Source organism: Panulirus ornatus, chromosome 50, assembly GCF_036320965.1.
Source record: "Panulirus ornatus isolate Po-2019 chromosome 50, ASM3632096v1, whole genome shotgun sequence".
Lineage (NCBI taxonomy): Eukaryota > Metazoa > Arthropoda > Malacostraca > Decapoda > Palinuridae > Panulirus > Panulirus ornatus.
The window spans coordinates 5,058,402-5,085,378 of NC_092273.1; the positions used below are offsets into that span (position 1 = coordinate 5,058,402).

At 39.1% G+C, this 26,977-nt stretch overlaps 1 protein-coding gene across 15 annotated transcripts in view; it reads left to right on the plus strand.

Annotated features, from left to right (window-relative positions):
• LOC139764541 (leukocyte elastase inhibitor-like) overlaps positions 1 to 26,335 on the plus strand; it is a 38,639-nt gene extending 12,304 nt beyond the window's left edge. For 5 of the 15 annotated variants that reach the window (XM_071691286.1, XM_071691278.1, XM_071691287.1 and 2 more), the window contains exons 2-8: positions 4,663 to 4,819; positions 6,987 to 7,169; positions 8,635 to 8,848; positions 9,619 to 9,833; positions 13,155 to 13,340; positions 15,074 to 15,215; positions 25,187 to 26,335. In XM_071691286.1, coding sequence (XP_071547387.1) covers positions 4,697 to 4,819; positions 6,987 to 7,169; positions 8,635 to 8,848; positions 9,619 to 9,833; positions 13,155 to 13,340; positions 15,074 to 15,215; positions 25,187 to 25,344 — 1,221 coding nt within the window. In that variant the 5' untranslated portion in view covers positions 4,663 to 4,696 and the 3' untranslated portion in view covers positions 25,345 to 26,335. Of the gene's footprint in view, positions 1 to 4,662; positions 4,820 to 6,986; positions 7,170 to 8,634; positions 8,849 to 9,618; positions 9,834 to 13,154; positions 13,341 to 15,073; positions 15,216 to 16,325; positions 16,472 to 19,715; positions 21,851 to 25,186 lie in introns of those variants that run through there. The other 10 variants (XM_071691292.1, XM_071691283.1, XM_071691291.1 and 7 more) reach the window with 6 other exon arrangements.
• Positions 26,336 to 26,977: the final 642 nt, after the last annotated feature.

Here is a 26,977-nt window from a genome sequence, read left to right on the forward strand (position 1 = left end):
TCACATGAATATCTCTCTCTCTCTCTCTCTCTCTCTCTCTCTCTCTCTCTCTCTCTCTCTCTCTCTCTCTATATATATATATATATATATATATATATATATATATATATATATATATATATATATTTTTTTTTTTTTTTTTTTATACTTTGTCGCTGTCTCCCGCGTTTGCGAGGTAGCGCAAGGAAACAGACGAAAGAAATGGCCCAACCCCCCCCCCCCCATACACATGTACATACACACGTCCACACACGCAAATATACATACCTACACAGCTTTCCATGGTTTACCCCAGACGCTTCACATGCCTTGCTTCAATCCACTGACAGCACGTCAACCCCTGTATACCACATGACTCCAATTCACTCTATTTCTTGCCCTCCTTTCACCCTCCTGCATGTTCAGGCCCCGATCACACAAAATCTTTTTCACTCCATCTTTCCACCTCCAATTTGGTCTCCCTCTTCTCCTCGTTCCCTCCACCTCCGACACATATATCCTCTTGGTCAATCTCTCCTCACTCATTCTCTCCATGTGCCCAAACCATTTCAAAACACCCTCTTCTGCTCTCTCAACCACGCTCTTTTTATTTCCACACATCTCTCTTACCCTTACGTTACTTACTCGATCAAACCACCTCACACCACACATTGTCCTCAAACATCTCATTTCCAGCACATCCATCCTCCTGCGCACATCTCTATCCATAGCCCACGCCTCGCAACCATACAACATTGTTGGAACCACTATTCCCTCAAACATACCCATTTTTGCTTTCAGAGATAATGTTCTCGACTTCCACACATTTTTCAAGGCTCCCAAAATTTTCGCCCCCTCCCCCATCCTATGATCCACTTCCGCTTCCATGGTTCCATCCGCTGACAGATCCACTCCCAGATATCTAAAACACTTCACTTCCTCCAGTTTTTCTCCATTCAAACTCACCTCCCAATTGACTTGACCCTCACCCCTACTGTACCTAATAACCTTGCTCTTATTCACATTTACTCTCAACTTTCTTCTTCCACACACTTTACCAAACTCAGTCACCAGCTTCTGCAGTTTCTCACATGAATCAGCCACCAGCGCTGTATCATCAGCGAACAACAACTGACTCACTTCCCAAGCTCTCTCATCCCCAACAGACTTCATACTTGCCCCTCTTTCCAGGACTCTTGCATTTACCTCCCTTACAACCCCATCCATAAACAAATTAAACAACCATGGAGACATCACACACCCCTGCCGCAAACCTACATTCACTGAGAACCAATCACTTTCCTCTCTTCCTACACGTACACATGCCTTACATCCTCGATAAAAACTTTTCACTGCTTCCAACAACTTGCCTCCCACACCATATATTCTTAATACCTTCCACAGAGCATCTCTATCAACTCTATCATATGCCTTCTCCAGATCCATAAATGCTACATACAAATCCATTTGCTTTTCTAAGTATTTCTCACATACATTCTTCAAAGCAAACACCTGATATATATATATATATATATATATATATATATATATATATATATATATATATCGAGTAAGTAATGTAAGGGTAAGAGAGATGTGTGGAAATAAAAAGAGCGTGGTTGAGAGAGCAGAAGAGGGTGTTTTGAAATGGTTTGGGCACATGGAGAGAATGAGTGAGGAAAGATTGACCAAGAGGATATATGTGTCGGAGGTGGAGGGAACGAGGAGAAGAGGGAGACCAAATTGGAGGTGGAAAGATGGAGTGAAAAAGATTTTGAGTGATCGGGGCCTGAACATGCAGGAGGGTGAAAGGCGGGCAAGGAATAGAGTGAATTGGATCGATGTGGTATACCGGGGTTGACGTGCTGTCAGTGGATTGAATCAGGGCATGTGAAGCGTCTGGGGTAATCCATGGAAAGTTGGGCCTGGATGTGGAAAGGGAACTGTGGTTTCGGGCATTATTGCATGACAGCTAGAGACTGTGAACGAATGGGGCCTTTGTTGTCTTTTCCTAGCGCTACCTCGCACACATGAGGGGGGAGGGGGATGGTATTCCATGTGTGGCGAGGTGGCGATGGGAATGAATAAAGGCAGACAGTGTGAATTGTGTGCATAGGTATATATGTATGTGTCTGTGTGTGTATATATATGTGTACATTGAGATGTATAGGTATGTATATTTGCATGTGTGGACGTGTATGTATATACATGTATATACATATACACGCAAATATACATACCTACACAGCTTTTCATATATATATATATATATATATATATATATATATATATATATATATATATATATATATATATATATATATATGTAGAAAGGGGATGTATTTAGGGAAGCAGTACTGACGTGTGAGATGTATATGCATGCAAAAGGTGAGAGTTGGGCAAAGTTTTAGAAATGGCAGTGAATGGTGGGATGAGGTAGAGTTGCTGGTGAAAGAGAAAAGAGAGGCATGTGGTTAGTACTTGCAGGGTTCCTAGTGAAAGAGAAAAGAGAAGTGTTTGGTTGGTACTTACAGGGAAAGAGTGCAAATGATTGGGGATGTATAAGAGACAGCGGCATTAGGTCAAGAAGGAGGTGCTGGTGTTGAAAAAGAAGGCAATTGAGAGTTGGGGTGAGGGAGCATCAGTAAACGTTATGGAGAATAAGATGTTTGGGAAGGAAGTTAATAATGTGCAAAAAAAAAAAAGCAAGAGAACAAATAGGAACATCAATGAAGGGGCAAAAGTGGAAGTGGTAACAGGTAATGTTGAAGTAAGAAGATGGAGGGAGTATTTTGCAGGACTGTTGAATGTGTTAGATGATGGGGGCAGATGTAGGGTGGTATGGGAAGTGAGAATCAAGAACAATGGTTTGGTGAAGAGAGTATAGATGGTGAAAGCCTATGAAGATGAAAAGTGGATGGAATTGTAGTTAAATTCATTAAGAAAGGGGGTGACTCGTTGATCGGTTGGCATGGATTTTCAATGTATGTATGGATCGTAATGAGCACTCGCCTTTATATAATATAATATATTATCCCTGGGGTAGAGGAGAAAGAATACTTCCCACATATTCCCTGCATGTCATAGGCGACTAAAAGAGAAGGGAGCGGAGGGCTGAAAATCCTCCCCTCTCTTTTTTAATTTTTCAAAAGAAGGAACAGAGAAGGGGGCCTAGTGAGGATATTCACTCAAAGGCTCAGTCCTCTGTTCTTAACGCTACCTCGCTAACATGGGAAATGGCGAATAGTATGAACATTTCTTTCTATTTCTTTCAAACTATTTGCCATTTCCCGCATTAGTGAGGTAGCACTAAGAACAGAGGACTGGGCCTTTGAGGGAATATCCTCACCTGGCCCCCTTCTCTGTTCCCTCTTTTGGAAAATTACAAAAAAAAAATGTATAGGGGTTGAAAAAACTGAAAAAAATACAAGATAGATTCAAGACAGATAAAGGAGAGTATTATTGCGTTATTATTGCTAGTTGTACTTACTAGAGATTATTATTTGATAGTTGATGTTCAAATGAGATTATCATAGGGGCCCATATCCATGGTTTAAGGAAAACCCCTTGATTCAGACATTAATGATCCAACAAGGCCAGTGGACTGCCAAGCATACTTTGACTGCTCACTGTCCTATGGGCTAAGGGAAAGCTAATAACCTTCTTACATTTAATACCTAAATAGCAGGACATGGGAATTCACAGGAAAATTCAAAAGTTTGAATGATAATTATGTGCACTTAAGAGAAGGGATCCCTACACGCACTATCATGTCAGAAGCATAGAGACACATACATAGTCATGTACACAAACCTCTTTTCTCATATGTACACATATTCACACAAATACCATTATATTTCTGGCATGTAATTTATACATTAATGATATCCTGTACTTACATGTTGTGTTATTAATAACTTGACTGTATAATATCTATGTTAGCAATTGTGCTTACCTATTTTTTAACCTTATGGGAAGAAAGTTCTACCCTCACTGGGTCTCATCTTTTGAACATTCTTCACCACCAAGTACTCTTTTAACATATGTGTAATGTTCCAGCCATCCACCCCCTTACACTTAGACAGCACTTTTTCAGTTCTTTTCTAACTAATGTCTTGCTGAGCTTCTATTTATGACCTCTGGTTACTCTGTCAGTGCATTTTATAGATGACTGTCCACTCTGCATGTAATCCAACCGATGCAGAAACCTAAGGATTGTAATTAGGTCACCACTTACTCCAATCTGCTTCATACTGGGCAAATATGTAGCTTTCTGTCCTCATTATACATCAGCTTTGTTAATTCAGATACCATCATTTTTGCCCTTCTCTGGACTCTCTCCATTGAATCTTTTTTGCTTTAATTTTGGAGACAAAACTTCAGAAGAATTATCCAGTTTTTGTCATATGTGTTGAATAGTTTACCAAACTTCTTGTCACTTACAGTTTTATGGTTGTATCTGAAACAAGTTCTTAAGGATTTTTTCTTTATCATTTTCCTCCTCTTCATATATTTGGATTATTATAAGAATTGCATTTTTTTTTATTCTGCTCTTATTATCATATGAGGTACTTGAAATATAGTACATGTTATGCATAAAATGATATCTGCTAATGTAGGTAGTAAGATTTGTTGCCCACATGCATTGACTGCACAATGCTGATTTTACTATTGTGATTACAGGCAATTCATCATACTGTTTGCAACTGTAGCAGCCATGGAAACAGCAGCTTTTGGCCAACAGCATCAGACACTGCCTTCTCTCCCAGCTTATGCACACCAGGAAGATGTATCCACACTTGCAACCAGCCAGAACAAGTTTACACGTGACTTGTACGTGGTGAGTAAACATAATGGCTCTTATACTGACATACTTATTCATGAAGATGCAGCATCATATACAGTCATAATCATTATTACAGTAATATATACAACCCTATAACTCATTTTATAGGACTCCAGTATCTTCAAGGCTGTATTTTATGTACACATATGTAAGTATTTACCAATTATAGTAATTGAAAGCAGCACCATACGTTTTAAGAACAGACTTGATAGATACTTTGCTTCAAGTCCGTGATTGACATAAATTACACCTCCTTTGATACATGGGAAATCTAGTGGGATTTCTCTTTAAATCAGTTTCATACTTTTCATCTTTTATCACTATAATCTCAGACTTTTCCATGTCTCCCACTATCACAGCCTCAGAAGAACCTAAGAATCTGTTGCTGTTTGAATTCTTTTGTATCCTTAAATCCTTCTAGCAACCCAACCACTATTACTCCTACTGCCCCATGTCAATGCTTTCTTCTATATCCAGACTCCTAGAAAAGGTGCTTCACCACAGGATTAAGCAAAATATCCTTCTAACTTCTGCTGTGGCTGTAGACGACCCAGTCATTCCACCACCACACTGCAGATGAACTTCACACAACACATCCTTAATGGCTTCAACCAACTACAGGCCCCCCACCCCAACACACATTGTTTGTAGTAATTGATGTGAACAAAGCCTCAGACACAGGTCCATGACATCCTGACACGATTGATACTTGACACCACCCTCCACAATAATAACTAAATGATTGGCCACCTTCATAGCAGACTGCTAAGCCAGTCACTCACAAAGGCTTCACCTCCAAAATCCTCAGTCTCTGCAATGGACTTCCTATATTACTTCCTGTTACCTCCTGCAGATCATAGTGTGAAAGTTCTCTCATGTACAGGTAACCTCATAGTCACTTTGCACTACCTTGAGACCATCCAAGCAACAGTAAACATGGAACACTACAACGAGAACATTTGCTCTTTCGGGATAGAATACTTGCATCACTATAAAACTGCTCTACTCTAGACAGACATGGATCCAATCTGTACCCTACATGGTCAGTGACTTGCCCTCAACAAAGCTGTAGCCATACTGGGTATCATGTATGATAGACACATGACATTTACTCCCCATGCCACAAACATCAACACAAAGGTCATAAACAACTAAATGCCATTAGAATACTTAATGTTACCAGATGTGGACTAGAAAAAAGAATCTCTTCGTATCCTCTACAGAAAATTCACTCACTCCACCTTACACTACACCTTCATGGCCGTCCTCTTTGTCAGAAGCAAATGTAATCAAGCTGTAAACCACACTAAACAGAATGCTCAGAACAAACATTGGCTGCCTAGTGACCACAAACATTCATTACCTGCACAACAAAACAAAAAATACATTCAGTACAATCTCATTTTAATATGATAGGACATAGGTTTTTGTAGCAGTTCTTTATAGCAGTACTAGACTCATCTCACCCAAATTTCTCCATAGCCAACTACCATCCCCAAAGGAGATGTGAAAACCTTACCTTTGTTTGTAACTTCAACAAATTATATTCACTCATCCTCCTTTTCCCCCCAAAGATGACAGTAACAAAATACATGTAGATCAAAATGACCTGACAAGCTCTAACTACTGATTTCCTTACCTTCTTAACCTCCATGCTTCCAGACATAAACCCATCTAAAACCTCAGTGTGAGTTATCTCTTCTCATCTGTATTCTTGGACATCATCCATCTCTCCAGCATTCCAAACACCAATTCAGCATATCACAAGAGCACCAAGATTCAACCTCCTCACATAAGACACTGATCACTCACTCTTCAGTTGTCCTGGGCTCACCCAAAAAAGACACTAAAGGGTATTCTGGGTCAAGAACATAAAAGGTAATGTAGAAATGGGAGGAACTATTCAGCTAGAAGACATGACAATAACTAAACAAAAGAAGTCATGAAAGATGTAAAGAAATTTCTGTAGCAACATAGTAATGGATAAATAGAACACAGGTAATTGCAAATTGGTAATGGCACCTTCCTACTAAACAAATTTCCATATAGATATGCTACATTAATCTCGGATAATGAAATTGCTGATAGATATTTTGATGTTAATTAAGTATAACATCAAAGATTGAAATCAGTAAATTCTTATAGTGTCTTATTTTTTCAGAAACTGGGAAGCAAAAGCTCAGGAAATCTGTTCTTCTCACCATTCAGTATTATGACTGCTCTGGGGATGACTTATACTGGTGCTGCTGGCAACACTGAACAAGAAATGCATTCTGTTATGCACCTGGCCCAAGATAAGGAAACACTCCACAATGCCTTTCAAGATGTTGTTAAAGATCTGAAGGTAAAATCACTAATGTAAAAGTTTTGTTTATATAACTAAATACAGTAATGTTACAGTTGTAGATTATACTGTGAATATCAAATGAAATATTGCTGTTTCTAACGTACTTTTTGCATGGAGACCGACTGTATGAGGATCCACTGCTATGATACCTCCATTTTTCTTACAGCAGAATTGTGGAATTACCCTCCTCTTGTCTCTCCTTCTTTTTGTAACCTTTCAACATCAAAGAGTCCAATCTACAACCATCATGAGAGCTCAGATAAACTTTAATTGATGATCAATGTGTCCCTTGGCAAGATCCTCTGGACAACAGTATTTCAAGATTGTCAAAATTATTCAAAAAGTATTTTAGTCATATCAAGAGAAGCCAAAAAATAGAAAATCTTGAAAATTAACCATATGTTGTTGCTGTGCAAACAACATGGCTATAAAGTATTATAAGCAATACAGTTTCATCAGTCTAGGAATGCAGTTGGTATGCTCGTTTTTCTTGATGAACTCCTACTAGAGAAGCTCTCAAATTTACAATTTTCTCCTATTTAGAGAAAAAGTTTTCAATCTTATAATAATTGAATCTTGATCATCGTATCAGAACGATCCTACTGATGATAAACTGGGCATTGTTTGGAAGATGTCTCTGTAGAGGAACCCACTCTTCTGTTTGCTGGTTATAGGTCCCATAAACATGTATCAGTGTGTTGAGGATAAGGAGGAGATAGGGGTAGGATGACAGCTTGTTTAATATGAATATCTGACTCCTGACTGGTGAAGCCTTAAGGCTGGTGATATTAAGTGGTTAGGCAACTGCAACCACTTTGCTTTTTGGGTGGGTTTACAAATTTTTTTAGTTGTCCAAAGACATGGAAGACAGATTATCAAAAGCAACAGCCCATATTGCATATATTTGTTTTAATAGATCTGACTCTCAGTTGGAACCAGTTTTATAATTTAATACAACAGAAGATTAATAAGCATCATGAAATGTTAAATGGTATGTTTATCAGATGTCAGTAAGAAGTGTCTTCATTATTTGTTCCACCAAATTGTGTTCTGTCCCTGAGGATAGGGGGACAAAGAACACTACTCACATATTTCTCAGATGTAGATAGAAGCTAAAAGGGGCAGGAGAGGGAAGGAGTGGGAGATCCCCCTCCTGTATCATTACTTCTCAAAAGAAGGGACAGAAGAAGGGGCCAAGAGAGGCTCATTTATCTGTTCTTGACAGTACCTTGCCAAGGCAGAAAATGGCGAACAAGCATGAGAGAAAAGATAGTTTTGTAGTACAAACATTTTTGTACTGTAGATTGATAGGTTAGTTTAATTGCTGAATCAAGAAACAAAACAGAAATACATTTGTTGTAGATTTGATACCTATGCCTTGGGAGAACTTGTTAACTGAAATGTTTATTAACAGGCTTGAAGAAAACTGTATATTAAGCATTTTGATGTTCCTATTCAACAGACTGAAGTAGCTGAATATGAGCTCTCAACCTCCAACATGGCTTATGTCTCGAATAAACTTACTTTGTTGACTGACTATGTCAACACTCTGAAGGAAAATTATCTCAGTTCTGTGAAGACTGTTAACTTTGATGAGGCAGAAAACGTACGCCAGGAAATAAACAGTCTTGTGGAAAAAGACACTAACTCCCGCATCAAGGATCTCATTCCTTCTGGTACGTTGACATTTTTATTTCATCCTTTTGAAATTAGATTTTTATATTACCTAGGGGCTGGAAGTAAGAATTGGTAAGTGAAGACATGGAACATTTGGGTTCACCTTTGATTGGTGAGCATATAATAAACATCTGTCAGGTTGAGACTTTTTTCTCCACTTGAATGTGGATTTTGGAGGTACACAAATGTCAACCAGTCTACCCCTCTCGCTGGTTTGTTAATTCTTGAACATACATGTTTGATTGAAGGGCTGATTGGTTTCATACCAGTAGCTGTGTATGCTAATGCTAAGGGGTGAGGTTGATTGTTGATTAACTGAATGTTTGCAAAGACAAAATCAAGTCAACTTGGCAAGTGATGTATAGGTATGTGTAAAAAAAAGTGTTAGATGAATGATAAGGAGACAGAGAAAAGAATGGTAAGGTAATTCAAAACTTGTATGAAATAAAAACTGAAACATTGAATACGCTACGTGAAATTTGTCAGAGTGGAAATTTGTAGTAGCAAGGTAGATAAAACTTTTTCCAAAGAAATATGAGGAAAAATGACTGTGGATTTATGACAAAAGTTGTGAGAAAGCATTTTGAGTTAAAGAAAGGTTTTGGTCAATGAAACAATCAGTTTGTAATAGATAGAAATGCAAAGGCCGAAAATTCCCATTACCTTTGGGTACAAACTTCTTATAACAATTTGCTATTATTCCTGTTTCAGTATTGAGTTTTAACTATGGATGACGTTTGAATTTCTAATAAAGTATTTCATGTTTCAGGTATCCTGGATAATATGACAAGGATGGTACTGGTAAATGCAGTTTACTTTAAGGGACTTTGGGAGCACCAATTTCTGAAATCAGCTACTTATGACCAAGAGTTTTGGACATCTGAAAGTGACAGCATAAAAGTTCCAATGATGCATATCAAAGATCATTTTCGCATATTCCATCATAGAAACCTTGGAGCCATGCTTTTAGCAATGGACTATAAGGTTGGTATTATTTCTCACTAAAGCAAATACTGTAATTTGTTTACAAATTATCATAGCCCTTATAACAAATGCAGTCGCTCATATATTTTAGAAGGTAACTTCATTAGAATTTTCTCATTAGACTTACTTCACCTACCTGACACATATATCCTCTTTGGCAATCTTTCCTCACTAATTCTATCCATTTGTCCAAACCATTTCAACGCACCCTCTTCTGCTCTCTCAGCCACACTCTTTTTATTACCACACATCTCTCTTACCCTTTCATTTCTTACTTGATCAAACCACCTCACACCACATATTGTCTTCAAACTTTTCATCTCCAATACATCTACCCTCCTTCACACAACCCTATTTATAGCCCATGCCTTGCAGCCATACAACATTGTTGGCACCACTATTCCTTCAAACAAAGCCAGTTTTGCTCTCCGAGCGCACAAGTGGGGCCCCCCAAGCCATCCCGAAGGCCAACACTAGATGTTGCGAGGCGGGCAGCCAATTGCTAACCTGTGCTCTTGGACTACATGGGCAATATGCCCAGTCGCACCTCACTTGTGACAAGTGTCACAGAGGCCAGAGATATCAGGTCGGCCTCTTTTAGCTGTGGTGGGGGTGGGGATTGTTCCCACCCTCACTTGGACGGCCTTAACACAGTTACTGCCTGTGAGGAGTCAGATCTCACTGGTGACCCATCTGTTGTATTTACCTAATGCTCCTGCTTACTACTTCTACCTAAAATTTCTACCTAATGCTCTCCCATGAGCGCACAAGTGGGGCTTACCCAAGCCAGCACGAGGGTCAACACCAGACGTTGTGAGGCAGGCAGCCAGTTGCTAACTTGAGCTCTTGAGGTACATCCTGTAAAGGGTATGGGTCCAGTTTAGTGCATTCACAGAACACATCTCAAGGTCCTGGTAGGAAAGCCTTAACCCTCTGAGAGCACTCGCACTCTCTTGACACCATGCGCCTCGCCAATTTAGTGTGGTAGATGTCACGTGAACAGTGTCTTTACTGGTTAAGTCCTGTACGCCCTGAAGGATTCCAGGGTGCTGTAATAGCTGCACTTATGCTGGTGTACAGCTGAGAGTGTGAAGCAAACTCCAGAGACTTGCGTATCTATAATGCAAGTCTCCAACCCTCTGGAAGCCATGATGTCCAGCTCCCAGAGGGACCCTGCAACAGGAATATGAGGCTCACAGATCGCCTCATAACACTTTTGCCTCAACCGTCCAGCTAAGAAGGCATTGATGTTATTATGCCTTTTCACCCAACTCCCATGGGTATATGGGTATACCTGGGCGATATGCCCAGTTGCACCACACTTGTGACAAGTGTCACAGAGGCTAGAGATATCAGGTTGGCCTCTTTTAGCCATGGGGGGTGAGGATTGTTCCCAACCTTGCTTGGATGGCCTTAACATAGTCACTGCCCGTGAAGAGTCGGGTCCCACTGGTGACCCATCTGCTGTATTTACCTAATGCTCCTGCCTACTACTTCTACCTAGAATTTCTACCTAATGCTCCTGCCTAAATGTTCCTACTCACTACTGCTGTCTACTCCTACAATTTTGCCAAAAGGCAGGGCTAACACATAGTGCTCACTGCAGGAAAATCTAGTACAGAAGAATGAGCTGTTTGAGTTGTGTTGTCAAGTGCTATGTATAAATAGGAGAGATTATCTGTTCGTATATCGAAAGCTAGTAATCCACATGTGGGTGAGGCAGAAAGGAAAGACAGCTACCTGGGTCAGAGGAGTGCAACCTGGCAACCATTGAAGTGTTGGCTCACTACACAACTGTCGCTAACCCTCCTGATACCCAGGCGGGTAGTATTAGTAACATACTTCCCTAGTTGTTTGCTGCCTACCAATCACTACCTACCTCCCAACACATCACACAAAGTATTCTTGACACCACCCACCACAACATTTACAAAAAGTGGTTGGCCAGTTTCATAGCTGGCTGCCTTATCTGAGTCAACCAAATTGGCTTTATCTCTGAGAGACTGTAACTCTCCAATGGAGTTCTCCATGGAGCAGTTCATTTTCTAACTCTCTTCAGTCTTTTCCTACACAATCTCCCAGTACCTCAGGCAACCTTAACATTAAGGTTATTGTGTATGTAGATGACCTTACAATCACATCACAATACCCTAACTCTACATTAGTAACATCAAACATGCTGCACTTCGTTGTGCAACTGAAACAGTGTCTTACCCAGAACAGAATGTCTACATCCCCACAGAAGTCTTCAATCACTTTTAAACCTAGACAGACTTAAATCCAGCTCACAACTTCCACTTACCTTGAATGGACAGTCTCTCTTATTGAACAAAACAACAACCATTTTAGGCATCTCATACGACACACATGACATTCATTCCCCACACCAATAACATAAAAACAAAAAATAAAAGCAATACACAAACTAAATGCTCTCAGAATATTGATTAGACTAGATTTGGTTGAGAAAAAGAATCTTGCAATGTCTTGTATAAAAATCCACCTAATCCACTTTAAACTATGCCTCACCTATCTGTTCTTTCATGCTCTCAAAAGCAATATAATATAGCTGCAAACCACATAAAGTAGTGCACTCAGAACAATCACTGGCTGCCGAGCAACCAAAAATACTCATCACCACCCAAACCATTCCCTAATCAACCACCAATCCCCAAGTAGAAATAAAAAGCTTATCCATGCCTCACACACCTCTCCTTACAGATCCTCCTACCTCCAATAAATATAACACTGACAAAACACATGCACACTGAAATAAACTGGCAAGCACTAAATAGCTGACCTTCCAACTCAGTTTACAACTTCGGCCCACCAGACATATACCCATCAGAAACTGCACTCCCCAGGCAAACAGGACATCACCCATCCCTTCAACACTGCAGACACTGTTTCAACACATCCTAAGACCTTTCATGCCTTCAATGCAACTACTACAAAGGAGACACTGCTACTCAATTGCCCTGTGCTTGCTGTGCATAGATGCACACACATCACAACTTTTAATTATTTTTAGTCCCAACCAATGAATGTGGCTAGTTTCGTCCGTACTTCAGAAGCCTCATAAAGATAGAAGGGACTCCTGGGGTAGGAAATAAGTGATTATATATAATAGTCAAATGTGCACTGAAAACGGACTATTGAACCATTTTATATACTAGTCAAAGTGTACTGAAAATGGACTATTGAACCATTTTGAGTAAGTTCTTCCATAATTTTTGTTTTATTTCATAATGAAAATGGTTTGCCAGTATGTTTGAAATTCATAATTATTGCCTTTATTATATGATTTATTTAACTCCTCAGGGATCAAGGTTGAGCATGGTGTTTGTACTACCTGACAAACGTAGTGGATTAGCTGAGGTTGAGGCCAAGCTAGCAGAGTTTGATCTCAATGAAATCGATAAGAGACTGCGCCGGGCTGAAGTGGAAGTTACCTTACCCAAGTTCAAGCTAGAAGAATCATTAGATCTAGTTGCTTGCTTGAATGAGGTAAGTCATATTGATAATAGGTTCATTGTATATGAATGAGTTACATGATTTTGTAACAAAATCTATTAGCACTCTTGTGGGAGTTGTGTTTTTGCTCACATTCATACATTTTTCCATATACATGTCTCATCTTGACATGATTAGGGCCCAACTTTGCCATATTTTCGTAAAATGGGTAGAAAAGCAAAGGAAAGAACAAAAATTGCCCATGCAGTGCATTTTGAATTAGGATAATTCATGTATATCCTGTGTCTACTTTTCTGTGTAATTTCTTTGCATTTTATTTAGGATTATATTCCCCAGAGATAATATGCCCTTTCTTCTTTTTTTGTTTATTTATGCCTAAAGGACACACAAATATACTCATGACACAACTAAGAAATCTATCACAACCCTAGACAGAAAAGTCTTGAAAAATCTATACAAAATCCATCAGGAAATAACTGCCCAGCCACCCTCCCCTTCCACTGATACAAGATGGGCAACTGAACTTTAAAGAACTCTCCCTCTACAGGCTTAGACAACACATCAAACTTTCACATTAAACACTTTGGCTCATTTGCAGTCCACGCACTTACAAATTCCATCAACTACTCCTGGTAACACAACAAAATCCTTAACATCTGGACACTTGTCAACACATTACCAATTCAAAAATCCTCCAAACCCCCAAACTCTCCCTCCTCCTACTGCTCTATATCATTTCTGTCTTCAATATCCAAACTGAAAAAAAAAAAATCCACAACAGAATCGAATAACATCCTACCGTCACACACAGCATGGCTTCAAACCAAAACACTTTATCACCACATTACACACTGTGGTCACACAACTTATCCATGATGGATTCAACCAATCACAATCCCCCACCCATACCATACTAGTGGCAATAGACATTATCAGAAATTCAACACTGTCCACCAACACATCCTCCCATGAAAAATACTTTACACCACCCTCCACAACAGTGACAAAAAGTTGATGGCCAATTTCAAGAGTCAGCCACCATACCAGTCACAATGGCTTCACCTCTAAAACACTTGAGTACATGACCTTCCGTTACCTGGGCAGATATCAGCATGAAGGTCCTTTCATATGTAGACAACTTCACAATCACAGTAGCAGTGTTAAACATGCAGCACTACATGTAGCAAAAGATCAGAATGTCTGCATCTTCACAGAAGTCTTCGATCACTCTTTTTAACCCTACAGACATGAATCCTGCCCACATCCTCCATTCACCTACTTTTGGGACAGGAAGCAAGTTGCACATTCTGTCTCATTAAAGGAAAAGAAAACAAATGTTTGGTGAGGTGGCTAAGGTTTCGGTCACGTTGAGGAGTGTGTAGAAAGAGAGGTTACTGTATGTGAGGGCAAAGATGGGTTTGTTTGTTAGTATAGTAGTCCTGACAGTTTTTTAGATACAAGGCATGGGCTCTAGAAGAAGTATGGAAGAGGGTGGATACATTGGAAATTAAATGTTTTAGGATAGTATTTGGTGTAAGGAGGGTTCATTGAATAAGAAATTATTGGGGAACATGGAGGTGTCATTGTAAGAGGAGTATGCATGTGAATGTTGAAAGGGGCATGCTGAAACTATATACTCTCTCTTAAAGTACTGTATCAGGTAATGGTCATTAACTGATGTCATGATGTGAAGAATTGAAACATCTTGTAATTATGATAGATTCCAGCCTTCTTTAACTTGTAGATATTTACCTCCTTTCATCCAGATGGGAATGAAGGACTTGTTTAATGAAAGAACCTGTGACCTGTCTGGGATTTCTGGCACCAAAGACTTGTATGTTTCCAATGTGATTCACAAGGCTTTTCTGGAGGTCAATGAAGAGGGTAGTGAAGCAGCTGCAGCTACAGGTGAGTTGTCCCACTTTTTCTGTTTTAATAGACCACTTACTTTCCCTTTCACCAGTGGCAGTATCATATTTAGTACATATATGCTTCTTTTATCATTCTTTCTGGTTCTGAGGTATTATATATATGACAGCTAAAGAGTGGATGTGAGTGAATGAGGCCACTTTATCTGTTCCTGACATTACCTTGCAAATGTGGGAAACCACAAACAAATGTTGAAAAATAATATATATGTATTGAAATGGTTTGATCACATGGAGAGAAAGAGTGAGGAAAGATTGACAAAGAGGATATATGTGTCAGAGGTGGAGGGAATGAGGAGAAGTGGGAGACCAAATTGGAGGTGGAAGGATGGAGTGAAAAAGATTTTGAACGATCGGGGCCTGAACATGCAGAAAGGTGAAGGCGTGCAAGGAATAGAGTGAATTGGAATGATGTGGTATACCACAGTTGACGTGCTGTCAATGGATTGAACCAGGGCGTGTGAAGTGTCTGGGGTAAACCATGGTAAGTTTTGTGGGGCCTGGATGTGGAAAGGGAGCTGTGATTTTGGCTTCCCACGTATTCCCTGCGTGTCATAGAAGGCGACTAAAGGGGAGGGAGTGGGTGGCTAGAAATCCTCCCCTCTCGTTTTTTTTTAATTTTCCAAAAGAAGGAACAGAGAAGGGGGCCAGGTGAGGATATTCCCTCAAAGGCCCAGTCCTCTGTTCTTAACGCTACCTCGCTAACGCAGGAAATGGTGAATAGTATAAAAAAAAAAGAAAAATAATTATATATTTATTTATTTATTTTGCTTTGTCGCTGTCTCCCGCGTTTGCGAGGTGTATATATATATATATATATATATATATATATATATATATATATATATATATATATATACACTGAATATGCTAAGCTAGATGCAAAGCACTAAATCTTATTCAAAGGGTTTACCAAAATTTAAGGAAAATTACATAATGATAAACCAGAACCATAGTGTAGCTTCATATTGATATCAGATTTTGGGGAAAGAAATTTACTCGTTGTCTCATGGCGTGCTATCGTATTTTGTAACCTCTAAATATGTTTATACTGTGAAGTGGGTTTTCATTGTATGTCCCTCTTCAACAGGTGTCGTGGCAGCAACAAGAATGCTAATACGTCCCATTCCCCCTTTTATTGCTGACCACCCATTCATATTCTACCTCCGGGATCAGCGATCTGGTCTTTTGCTGTTTGCTGGCAGACTTGTCAAGCCATAGTGTACCTGAATAAAAGTATGACAACAATACATAATATCATGTTGATAAAGGAGAATTGAAGTACTTTCTTTGATCGTCTAAACAGTTTAAAATAAATATATGTATATATTATATATATTATTATTATTGACTATCCTAGGACCCCTTTTAAGAAAGGGTCCTGGAGTTACCCAGAACCCATTTCCCTGGGGGTTCTTCATCTCCAGGACAGTGCAGCACTTAGTAGCAGGGACAGGATGGACTCCTTTTGAAGTGAAAAAATTGTTGATGCGACTGTTCGCTCTTATGTCAGCTAACAATGATACAGCCCCTCCAAAGGTGACTTTTCACTTGCTGTATAACCTCAGGTGGGCAGAGTCCTGTAGCTTGCTGGACTCCACCTGCCTGTGGTTACACTGCAAGTGAAAAGACACCTTCAATGAGGCTATATTATTAAATGTTGATGTGAGAGAGTAAAGTCCCATTAAAGAATTTTTTACTCCAAAGGAGTCCACCATTCATTTCCTGTTACTGGAAGTAGCACAATCTTGAAGATGCTTAAGCTACTTCAGAGAAATGGGTTCAGGAGTAATATATTAATAGAAATAATAAAAATACATAAATATGGCCAGTTTCTCCCACTCAGCTAACTACCAACTATTCTGAGCATCACATACATGACATTCACTCCCCACATGACACACATCAACACAAAAGCAACAATGCTACCTGATGGTGGATTTGGACTTTAATGTCCTCAAGTATTTCATCTGCTCCACCTTATACTACACTTCACCTGTCTGTTCATTCACTTAGAACAATCAATGGCTGTCTAGAAACCACTGACATTCAACACATACATAGCGAAACAAAGATTCTCCCAATACAGTATCACCTTAACATTCTCAGTTCTTTACAACAGCACTAGACCCTTCTCATCCAAACCACTCCATAAGCAAACACCAACCACTACATAGAACTTAGAAACTGGGCCCAGGCTGACATTTAAGAAACATATACTGACTGATTCTCCCTCTCACATCAAACACAAAAGTGAAACACATATACTCACTGAAATGATCCGACAAACAATAAACAACTTCCTAACCTGATCTTAGACACCACCCTACCAGAGATATGCACATCAATAACTACACTCCTCAGAAATATGTGAGTTACTCTATCCTTTCTTTTCTCTGAACACCATCCATCACTCCAGCATTAAATAATGTTTCATCATATCGCAACACCCCTCAAGCCTATGATGCAACTCCCATGGTGAAGACATTGAACACTTACTGTTCAGTTGCCTTACGCTGTTCCCACTTAGACACACATACATCACCACACTTTATGTCTTGTGGTCCTATCTTAAGTGCTGTGGGAGTTCTTTAGAAGATTCAAGGGACTCCTGAAGCAGGAAGGTAAGGTAAGCATGGATTACCCCAGATGCTTCACATGCCCTGGTTCAGTCCATTGACACCATGTCGACCACGGTATACAACATCGTTCCAATTCACTCTATTCCTTGCATGCCGCTCACCCTCCTGTATGTTCAGGCCCTGATCACACAAAACCTTTTTGACTCTATCCTTCCACCTCCAATTTGGTCTCCTGCTTCTCCTTGTTCCCTCCGCCTCTGACACATATATCCTCTTTGTCAATCTTTCTTCATTCATTCTCTCCATATGTCCAAGCCAATTCAACACACCCTCCTCTGCTCTCTCAACCATACTCTTTTATTTCCACACACCTCTCTTACCCATACATTACTTAATCAAGCCACCCCACACCACATATTGCCATTTCCCATGTTAACAAGACAGTGCTAGGAACAGACAAAGAAATGGCCTCATTCACTCACAGCCATTCTCTGTCATGTGTAATGCACTGAAACCACAAACTCCTCTCCACTACAAGCCTTACAGACCTTTCCATTTCCCCCAGCTACTTCACTTGCCCTAGTTCAGTCCATTGACAACATGTTGCCCCCTGTATTCCAGATTGCTCCAATTCAGCCGATACTATGCAAGCATTTCACACTCCTGCATGTTTAAGCCCCAAACACCCAAAACCTTATTCTTTCCATCCTTCCACCTCCAGTTTGGTCTTACCCTTCTCTATGTCCACTCCACTTTTAACACATTTTCCTTTTGGTTAGTGTCCTCTTACTCATTCTTTCCATTTAGATAAACCATTGCAGTGCACCCTCTTCAGCTTTCTCAACCATAATCTCATTACCACATCTCTCTTTTACCCTGACATTACTAACTTGATCAACCCTCCTCACACTGCATATTTTTTTTAAACATTTGATATCCAACACATTCATTCTGTTTTGTACATGTTCATTAAGAGCCAATGCCTTGCATCTATACAAGGGTGTCAGAAGTACTAACCTTTCAAACATGCCCATATTTGCTCTCCCAAATTGTGACTTCTCTTTCCAAACATTCCTCAATGTCCTTCTGTGTAAGTGTTTATGGTTTAGGGCGTGAAAGTCATGTATATGTCGTACCCAGAATAGTTGGTGAATGATTCAGTGGGAGTGAGTATTCGTTTCAGGTGACAAGAGGATATGGTTTGAATCATGTCTGTTTGGGGTTAAATGAGTGACTGAAGATTTCTGTGGAGATGCAGACTTTCTGTTCTGGGTAAGCTATTTTTCTGATTGTGTAGTGCAGTGGTGAATGTTTGTTTTGCTACTATGATGTCATGGTGCTGTGATGTTAATGAGGTGGTCTGCACATGAAACTAAATTTTGTGGTGTGCTGTAGATATTGGGAGGTCAGGTAAGAAGAAAATGAAGAGTGGAGAAAGAAATGCTCCTTGGAGAAATCTGTTTTAGAGTTCAAGGGTTTTAGAGGTGAAGCTGTCATGAGTGATTTGTGTATGGTGACCAGAAATGAAGTTGGCCTTCCACTTTTTGTCATGCTGCAGAGGGTGGTGTCAGGTATCTTTTGTGTGAGAGTGTGTTGGGGACATTGTCAAATGCTTTGTTAATGTCTATTGCCAATGGTATCATGCAGGATGGGGATTATGGTTAATTAGAGCCATAAAGAATTTGTTGTGTGTGTATCGTTGGAGTGGTTGTATCTGAAGCCATGTTGTGTAAGACTGGGATATTTTGCTTGATTCTGTTGTGGATCAGTTTTATGGTATTATACTTCCATTTCTAATTTCATAGATAAAATTTTGGAAGTCTTAAAGATGGATAATCAGGAATCTTCAGTACATACTTGGTTTGTTCCTTGATGTTATTAGGATCAATTTTTTCCAGCAGGTGTTGTAATGCTAATGGCGATGCTGAGTGAACCTGAAAAGTTTTTAGTGGATCATCCTTTCTGCTTCTTCATCAAGGACTGTCACTCAGGCTTGATATATTTTGCTGGTAGATTCATCAAGCCTTAGGAAGATTATTAATCTGACTGATTTAGAAGTCCTTTTAAGTAAACAGATGCTGTATTTGTTCAGTTTCCCACATGTAACTTTGTACATTATTGTTTTCAAATGCTGTGTGAAGTACAGAGTTATTTGGGATGTTTAAACTATGTGGCCTCAGTTTTTTACAGTAGCATTTCCATTGATGGCTCTTTTCATTTACATTTGCTGTCATCTGCCACACATTTTCAAACTCAACAATATACTATGAATACTGCTATTTTATTAATTTTGTATCTTCCAGGCATAAATAAAAGATAAAGCCACTGAAGAATCTTGATGCTTCAGTTCACTGATATATATTACAGTCCTTCCTCACTGAAAATGTTTGAAGCAAAATTGTTTAGTGAAGATATGTTTCTATAGTGCTTAAGAGGGAGATGATATGTTCTAGACCCCCTCCTGAGATCCATTCTTCTGTCTTTGGGCATCTTAAGGAAATAAAAAATTGAAAATGTATACATATTAATCTGTCTGTTTATATCTCTAATGCGTGTTCCATTTAGGAACTCCCTTAAAGGGGTGGCCACAGCAAAAGAGTCTCTGTAACTGTTTAATGCCAACGCTGCTTCGTAGCCTTTAGTGCCTCACCCTTAACAGGCCACAGGCAGAGGGCAACTTTACCACAGTGTTTTCAGAGGCTTTTAGCTAATGCACCCACCAACGTCTACCTAAAGTGTCTTATTAATGTTCCTGCCAAGCATTCCAACCTACTACTACTATTACTACCTAGTGCTCCCAGTCAATGCTCCGACCTACTACTCCTACCAAATGATCCTGTCTAATGTTCTTGCCTACTATTTCTATTCATTGCTCTTACCACTTGGCAAAAGCAGGGCTAGTGCAATGGCTCGCCTTAGAAAAATAAAAATTAATTGTGTTAGTTAAGTGTTATATGTGACAAGTAGATGTTGTATGTTTATGGACAGAATGCCAGCAGTCCATGTGTGGGTGAGGCAGAAAGAAAAGACAGCTACCTAGGTCAAAGGAATGTAACTTAACATCCACTAAAGTGCCGACTCACTACGCAGCTGTCACTAACCCTCCCAAGTTCCAGGAGAGTAATACCAGTAATTTACTTCCTTCGTTTGTGGCTGCCTACCAAATGCCACTTACTTTGTATATATATTCACTAAAACAGGTGATAGTACTATGTATGAGTAGTAGGTGGTGTAAAATGAGTGTAGAGCACTAGAGGTTGGCATGAGGAGCTTGTCATTGCTATGATGGTGGTCCACATTTTAGAAGCTAACTTTAGAAATGTAAAGTTTGTAATTTCACCCTTCAAACATAACTTATACTGCAGTTGAGATGATGATAATTTATTTCCTGGTCCACTTTAGCATACATGTATTTCCTGGTTAATTTTTACTGTAGTTATAGTACTACTTTAATGAATTCTCTGGTCCACTTTTCCACTTATGTATTTTCTGGTTCAATTTAGTACTTTTGAGGGAGATATTGTTGTTATCCCTGGGGATAGGGGAGAAAGAATACTTCCCACATATTCCCTGCGTGTTGTAGAAAGTGACTAAAAGGGAAGGGAGGGGGGCTGGAAATCCTCCCCTCTCGTTTTTAGTTTTCCCTAAAGAAGAAACAGAGGAGGGGGCCAAGTGAGGATATTCCCTCAAAGGCTCAGTCCTCTGTTCTTAATGCTACCTCGCTAATGCGGGAAATGGCGAATATTATGAAAAAAAAATCATTGTTGTGATAGTAGTTCTTGCCTGGCTTTTTGCTTATCACACTGTAGTAAGCTTACTAATGCTTAACATCACTATGATGGTGTTTGTCATTATAGATTCCAAGTTACTCTTATAATTCATAGATAAAGCTATGTTCTTCAGTTACTAATGAATTAGGTGATTAAGTCAGATGAAGGGTTGTCTTCTTTTAGTTTTGTTTACATAGCTCTGTGTGATGTTTGTGTGTGATTCCCCCTGAAGAAGTCTTGAAAATTAAACAAATGCTTGGAAAGACATTCTTTCATTTTTCCTGTGAATCATGAACATTACTAAAGTAATATACCTTTGGACATGAGAACCACCATCCACGTGATGCAAAGTAATGCCCTAGTAATAGAGAGCTATGTCAGAAGTAAAATAATGGAATGATAAAATCTCCTGAACCAGGAAATGCAATCAACAAATAACATTATAACAATACAAGTTATTTTTAAAGATGGAACTGCAAATAATGCATCATTAAAGTAATTTGGACTTTAAAATCATGACCACCAATGCAGTGACTCCATACAATTCCAGGGAGCATTCATCATAAATCAGTCAGCAAAGAGCTATGTGAGAACTATGTAATTAGAATGATAAAATGCTCCACAAAAGTGCAAGTAAAATAAATCAGGAAGTATGAAAATCTGAATTTTCTAATTCTTAATTACCTTTCCCATGTTAGCCCTTTTACTGCCCAATTAATTTTTAGGCTGGATCCGTGTCAGTTATCTATGAAAAAATAAAAGTATCTAAATTACTTCTATTGCTATTTGAAAATCAAAAGTTTTCAATTTTGAATCTGGCATTAACACTTCTTAAAAGCTATTACACAGTTTGTGAAAAATAATGATTTTATCAAAATTAAAATTTAGAAAAATATAGCATTAATTAACCTCCACCATAAAAGTAAAAGTATCTAAATGACCTTTTGCAAAGATTTTCAACAATAAAAATGGTAATACTTTCTATATCTGGCACCGATATTCTTTTAAAACCATACTGATGATGAAATACAGTGATTACAAAGATTAAGAAAAGAGGAAAAGTGCTCACCAATGACTATCATAAATATGGACATAACTAAGTCATTATGAAGTCCAAATCATATATATTTGCATGTGTATTTTTTATACCTGATCTCTGTTTCCTGCATTTGCAAGGTAGTGCTAGGAACAGATAAAGAAAGGCTGCATCTGCTCACATCCAATCTCTAGCTGTCATTTGTATTGCCTCAAAACCACAGCTCCTTATGCACAACCAGGCCCCAAAGACCTTTCCATGGTTTACCCTGGATGCTTCACATGTCCTGTTTTAGTCCACTGACAGCACATCAACCCCTGTATACCAGATCATTCTAATTCACTCTATCCGATGCACACTTCAACCTCCTGTATGTTCAGGCCCCAATCACTCAAAATTTTTTTCACTCCATCCTTCTATCTCCAATATGGTCTCCCTGTTCTTGTTTCCTCCTTTTCTGACATGTTTACACTCTTTGTCAACCTTTCCTCATCATTTTCCCAACCCATCACCTTCAGCAGCTGATCTCTCCAGGCATAACCTACTCACCAACACTACACACAGAAGACCACCTAGAACACACTTCGAACTGTCTTCTGACAGTTTACCCATTTTGACAGCAGTGGCTCATCCAACAACAAAACAACTTAAACTACAGGAATGAAGACTCCAGCCTTCACTCAGTTTATGGAAACAAAGCACCAGAACTTCATTATACAGGAGGTGGTTCACCATCCTTAAATCATGCAGTTTCATTTCATCAACACTTACATGCAAATCAGCAAAAAGCACATACTACAAGGACTTAGAAGGAAATAAGACCCAAACTTCTCCCTGTAAATTGCACTACTCATGAAACAAAGAAACCAGCTCAGACAAAACCACTTGCCATCAGTAAGAATTCAAACCTTAACGACACTATCATTAACCTAATCACTAAAAGGCAAACTGCAAATTGGCACTTCATTAACACACTGAACCACAAGGCCTACAGTAACCAACTCTGGTGCATGTTAAAAAAGTTCCACTTTTACCGCACCAATCCAGCCCTAACTCATGAAGCACCTCCGACCTATTCCAATGACATCCTTTCTCCAAAGAACACACAATCATACTCAAAGAACACACAGTCATACTCATGAGACACTACTGAAAAATAAACCACACATCAACCTCACATATGATCAGAAAAGTCATGAAGAACCTGCACAAAATCCAGAGAAACAATTGCCTATGCCCCCTTCACCCCCACTGATACAAGCAGTGCAATTACAGCCATAAAGATTTGGATGCAACAGGCCCTAACAACATATCAAACCTACTTATAAAACACTTACCAGTTGCTATCCAAGCACTTATGGATACCTTCAACCACTATTAGGTAACAAAATTCCTAACATCAAGAAATTTGCCATCATTATACTAATTTTTAGCTTAAACTCTCCAAACCATCCAAATCCTGTTCCTTTACTGCCCTATATCACTTCTGTCTCACTGATCAACAGAATCAAGCAAAATATCCCACTCTCACTTGCACAACATGGCTTTATATCTAAATCATCTAATCACTCCACTACACACTGACATTACAGATCATACACTAGGTGGCTTCAACTTTGAACCACAACCCCCTATTGCCTGCAATGCAAGGGGAAATAGACATCAACACGTCCCCCAACACATCCTCACACAAAAGATACTTGACACCTTCCTCCACAAAAATGTTAAAAAGTTGCTAAGTTTCATGGCTGGCCACCATGCCAGTTGGGATATATTATACTCATTTAAGTCCCTCTTTGAATATGAACAATTATGGGTATTTCTAATTAGTTTGGTGGTCTCACCTGTAGGCCTTGATGTATATCTGTATACTTATATGGACTGAACCAGGGCATGTGAAGTGTCTAGGGTAAACCATGGAAAGGTCTGTGGGGCCTGGATGTGGAAAGTGAGCTGTGGTTTCGGTGCATTACACATGACAGCTAGAGACTGAGTGTGAACGAATGTGGCCCTTTTTGTCTGTTCCTCATGCTGCCACGCTGGAGAGAGGCAGGGATGTTATTTCGTGTGTGGTGGGATGGCAACAGGAATGGATGAAGGCAGCAAGTATGAATATGTACATGTGTATATGTATGTATATGTCTGTGTATGTATATATATATATATGTGTATATATATATATATATATATTATCTATTTATTTATTTATTTATTCATTTATTATACTCTGTCACTGTCTCCCAGGTTAGCGAGGAAGCGCAAGGAAACAGATGTAAGAATGACCCAACCCACCCACATACACATTATACATACATGTCCACACACGCACATATACATACCTATACATTTCAATGTATACATATGTATACATACACAGACATAAACATATATACACATGCACATAATTCATACTCGCTGACTTTATCCATTCCCATCGCCATGAAATGACAACCCCCTCCCCCTGCATGCACGCGAGGTAGCATATACGATATTTTGGCATTTATTTGTAACTAGTTTTCTTGGATGTAATTCTGTATTAATTTTCTTTATTTTTCATGTGTAGGTGTGGTTATAAATGCACGATCACTTCCTATGGAACCTCCCAGATTTCTTGCAAATCATCCATTCTTCTTCTACATTCGAGACCATCAAGCAAGACTGGTGTTATTTGTTGGTCGATTAGTTTTACCCAGAGCAGTCACCTCAAAAGATGAACTCTGACTACATTTTTTGTGAGCATTTTACAAAAAATTAAAATTTCTTTTTGCACATAATGCTATTGTGTTAGAATTATAATTTATTGATGAAATTCCATATTTTCTACATCTAATGGCTACAAAATTATATAGTAAGCACCTCATTATGTTGACTGCTGCGAACAGGTTGAAGGGCTTTTATATTAACGGAAGTTTATATCATTACTTATGCATATTGTAATTTCAAGAACTGCAACTGAGATTTTGAAGTCATATGTAATTAAAAATTTCTTCAGTTGCAGTCCTTTCCTACTGACCGTATGAAAGCAATACTGTTTCATGGTTACAGAAATATTTAAACTACAAATTTTTGTATGCTCGAATTACATTTTTCTTTTGCTCTCTAAAGCTTGCTTTTATATTCTTTATATTTTATATTACATTTCATATCATCAATCTCTTTTCTTTTCTTTCATAATTGATCACTGTTTCCTGCATTATTGAGGCAGTGCCAGAAGCAGACAAAGAAAAGGCTACATCTGCTCAATCGATTCTTTAGCTGTCATGTGTAATGCACTGATACCACAGCTCACTACCTACATTCAGGCCCCGCAGACCTTTCCATGGTTTACCCTGAATGCTTCACAGGCCTGGTTCAGCCCATTGATGGCATGTCAACCCCAGTATACCCCATCATTCCAATTCACTTTATCTTGTGCAGGCTTTTTATCCTCTTACGTGTTCAGGCCCTGATCTCTCAAATTCTTTTTCCCTCCATCCTTCCATCCCCAATTTGGTATCCCCAATCTCCTTGCTCCCTCCACTTCTTACACATACTTCCTCTTTGTCAACCCAGGATTGTATATGTTTATACCTATGTAATATGAGAGTGAATAGAAATGTTTCTTCAGTAAAACCATAAAAGAATATTTACTGGTGCACTTTTGCACACCAATTGTTACAATGTTACATGGCATACGTTCACAGTAAAGCATTATTAAACTACTGTATATCTATACTGTCTTTATCTCACCTTTGTGTCACTAAGACAAATTTTCTGCCAATGTGGAAAAAGAAAATCAACCTGTTTATAGACAGTAATACCTTATTTTTTTTTTTTTTTTTTTTTTTATACTTTGTCGCTGTCTCCCGCGTTTGCGAGGTAGCGCAAGGAAACAGACGAAAGAAATGGCCCAACCCTCCCCATACACATGTACATACACACGTCCACACACGCAAATATACATACCTACACAGCTTTCCATGGTTTACCCCGGACGCTTCACATGCCTTGATTCAATCCACTGACAGCACGTCAACCCCTGTATACCACATCGCTCCAATTCACTCTATTCCTTGCCCTCCTTTCACCCTCCTGCATGTTCAGGCCCCGATCACACAAAATCCTCTTCACTCCATCTTTCCACCTCCAATTTGGTCTCCCTCTTCTCCTCGTTCCCTCCACCTCCGACACATATATCCTCTTGGTCAATCTTTCCTCACTCATTCTCTCCATGTGCCCAAACCATTTCAAAACACCCTCTTCTGCTCTCTCAACCACGCTCTTTTTATTTCCACACATCTCTCTCACCCTTACGTTACTTACTCGATCAAACCACCTCACACCACACATTGTCCTCAAACATCTCATTTCCAGC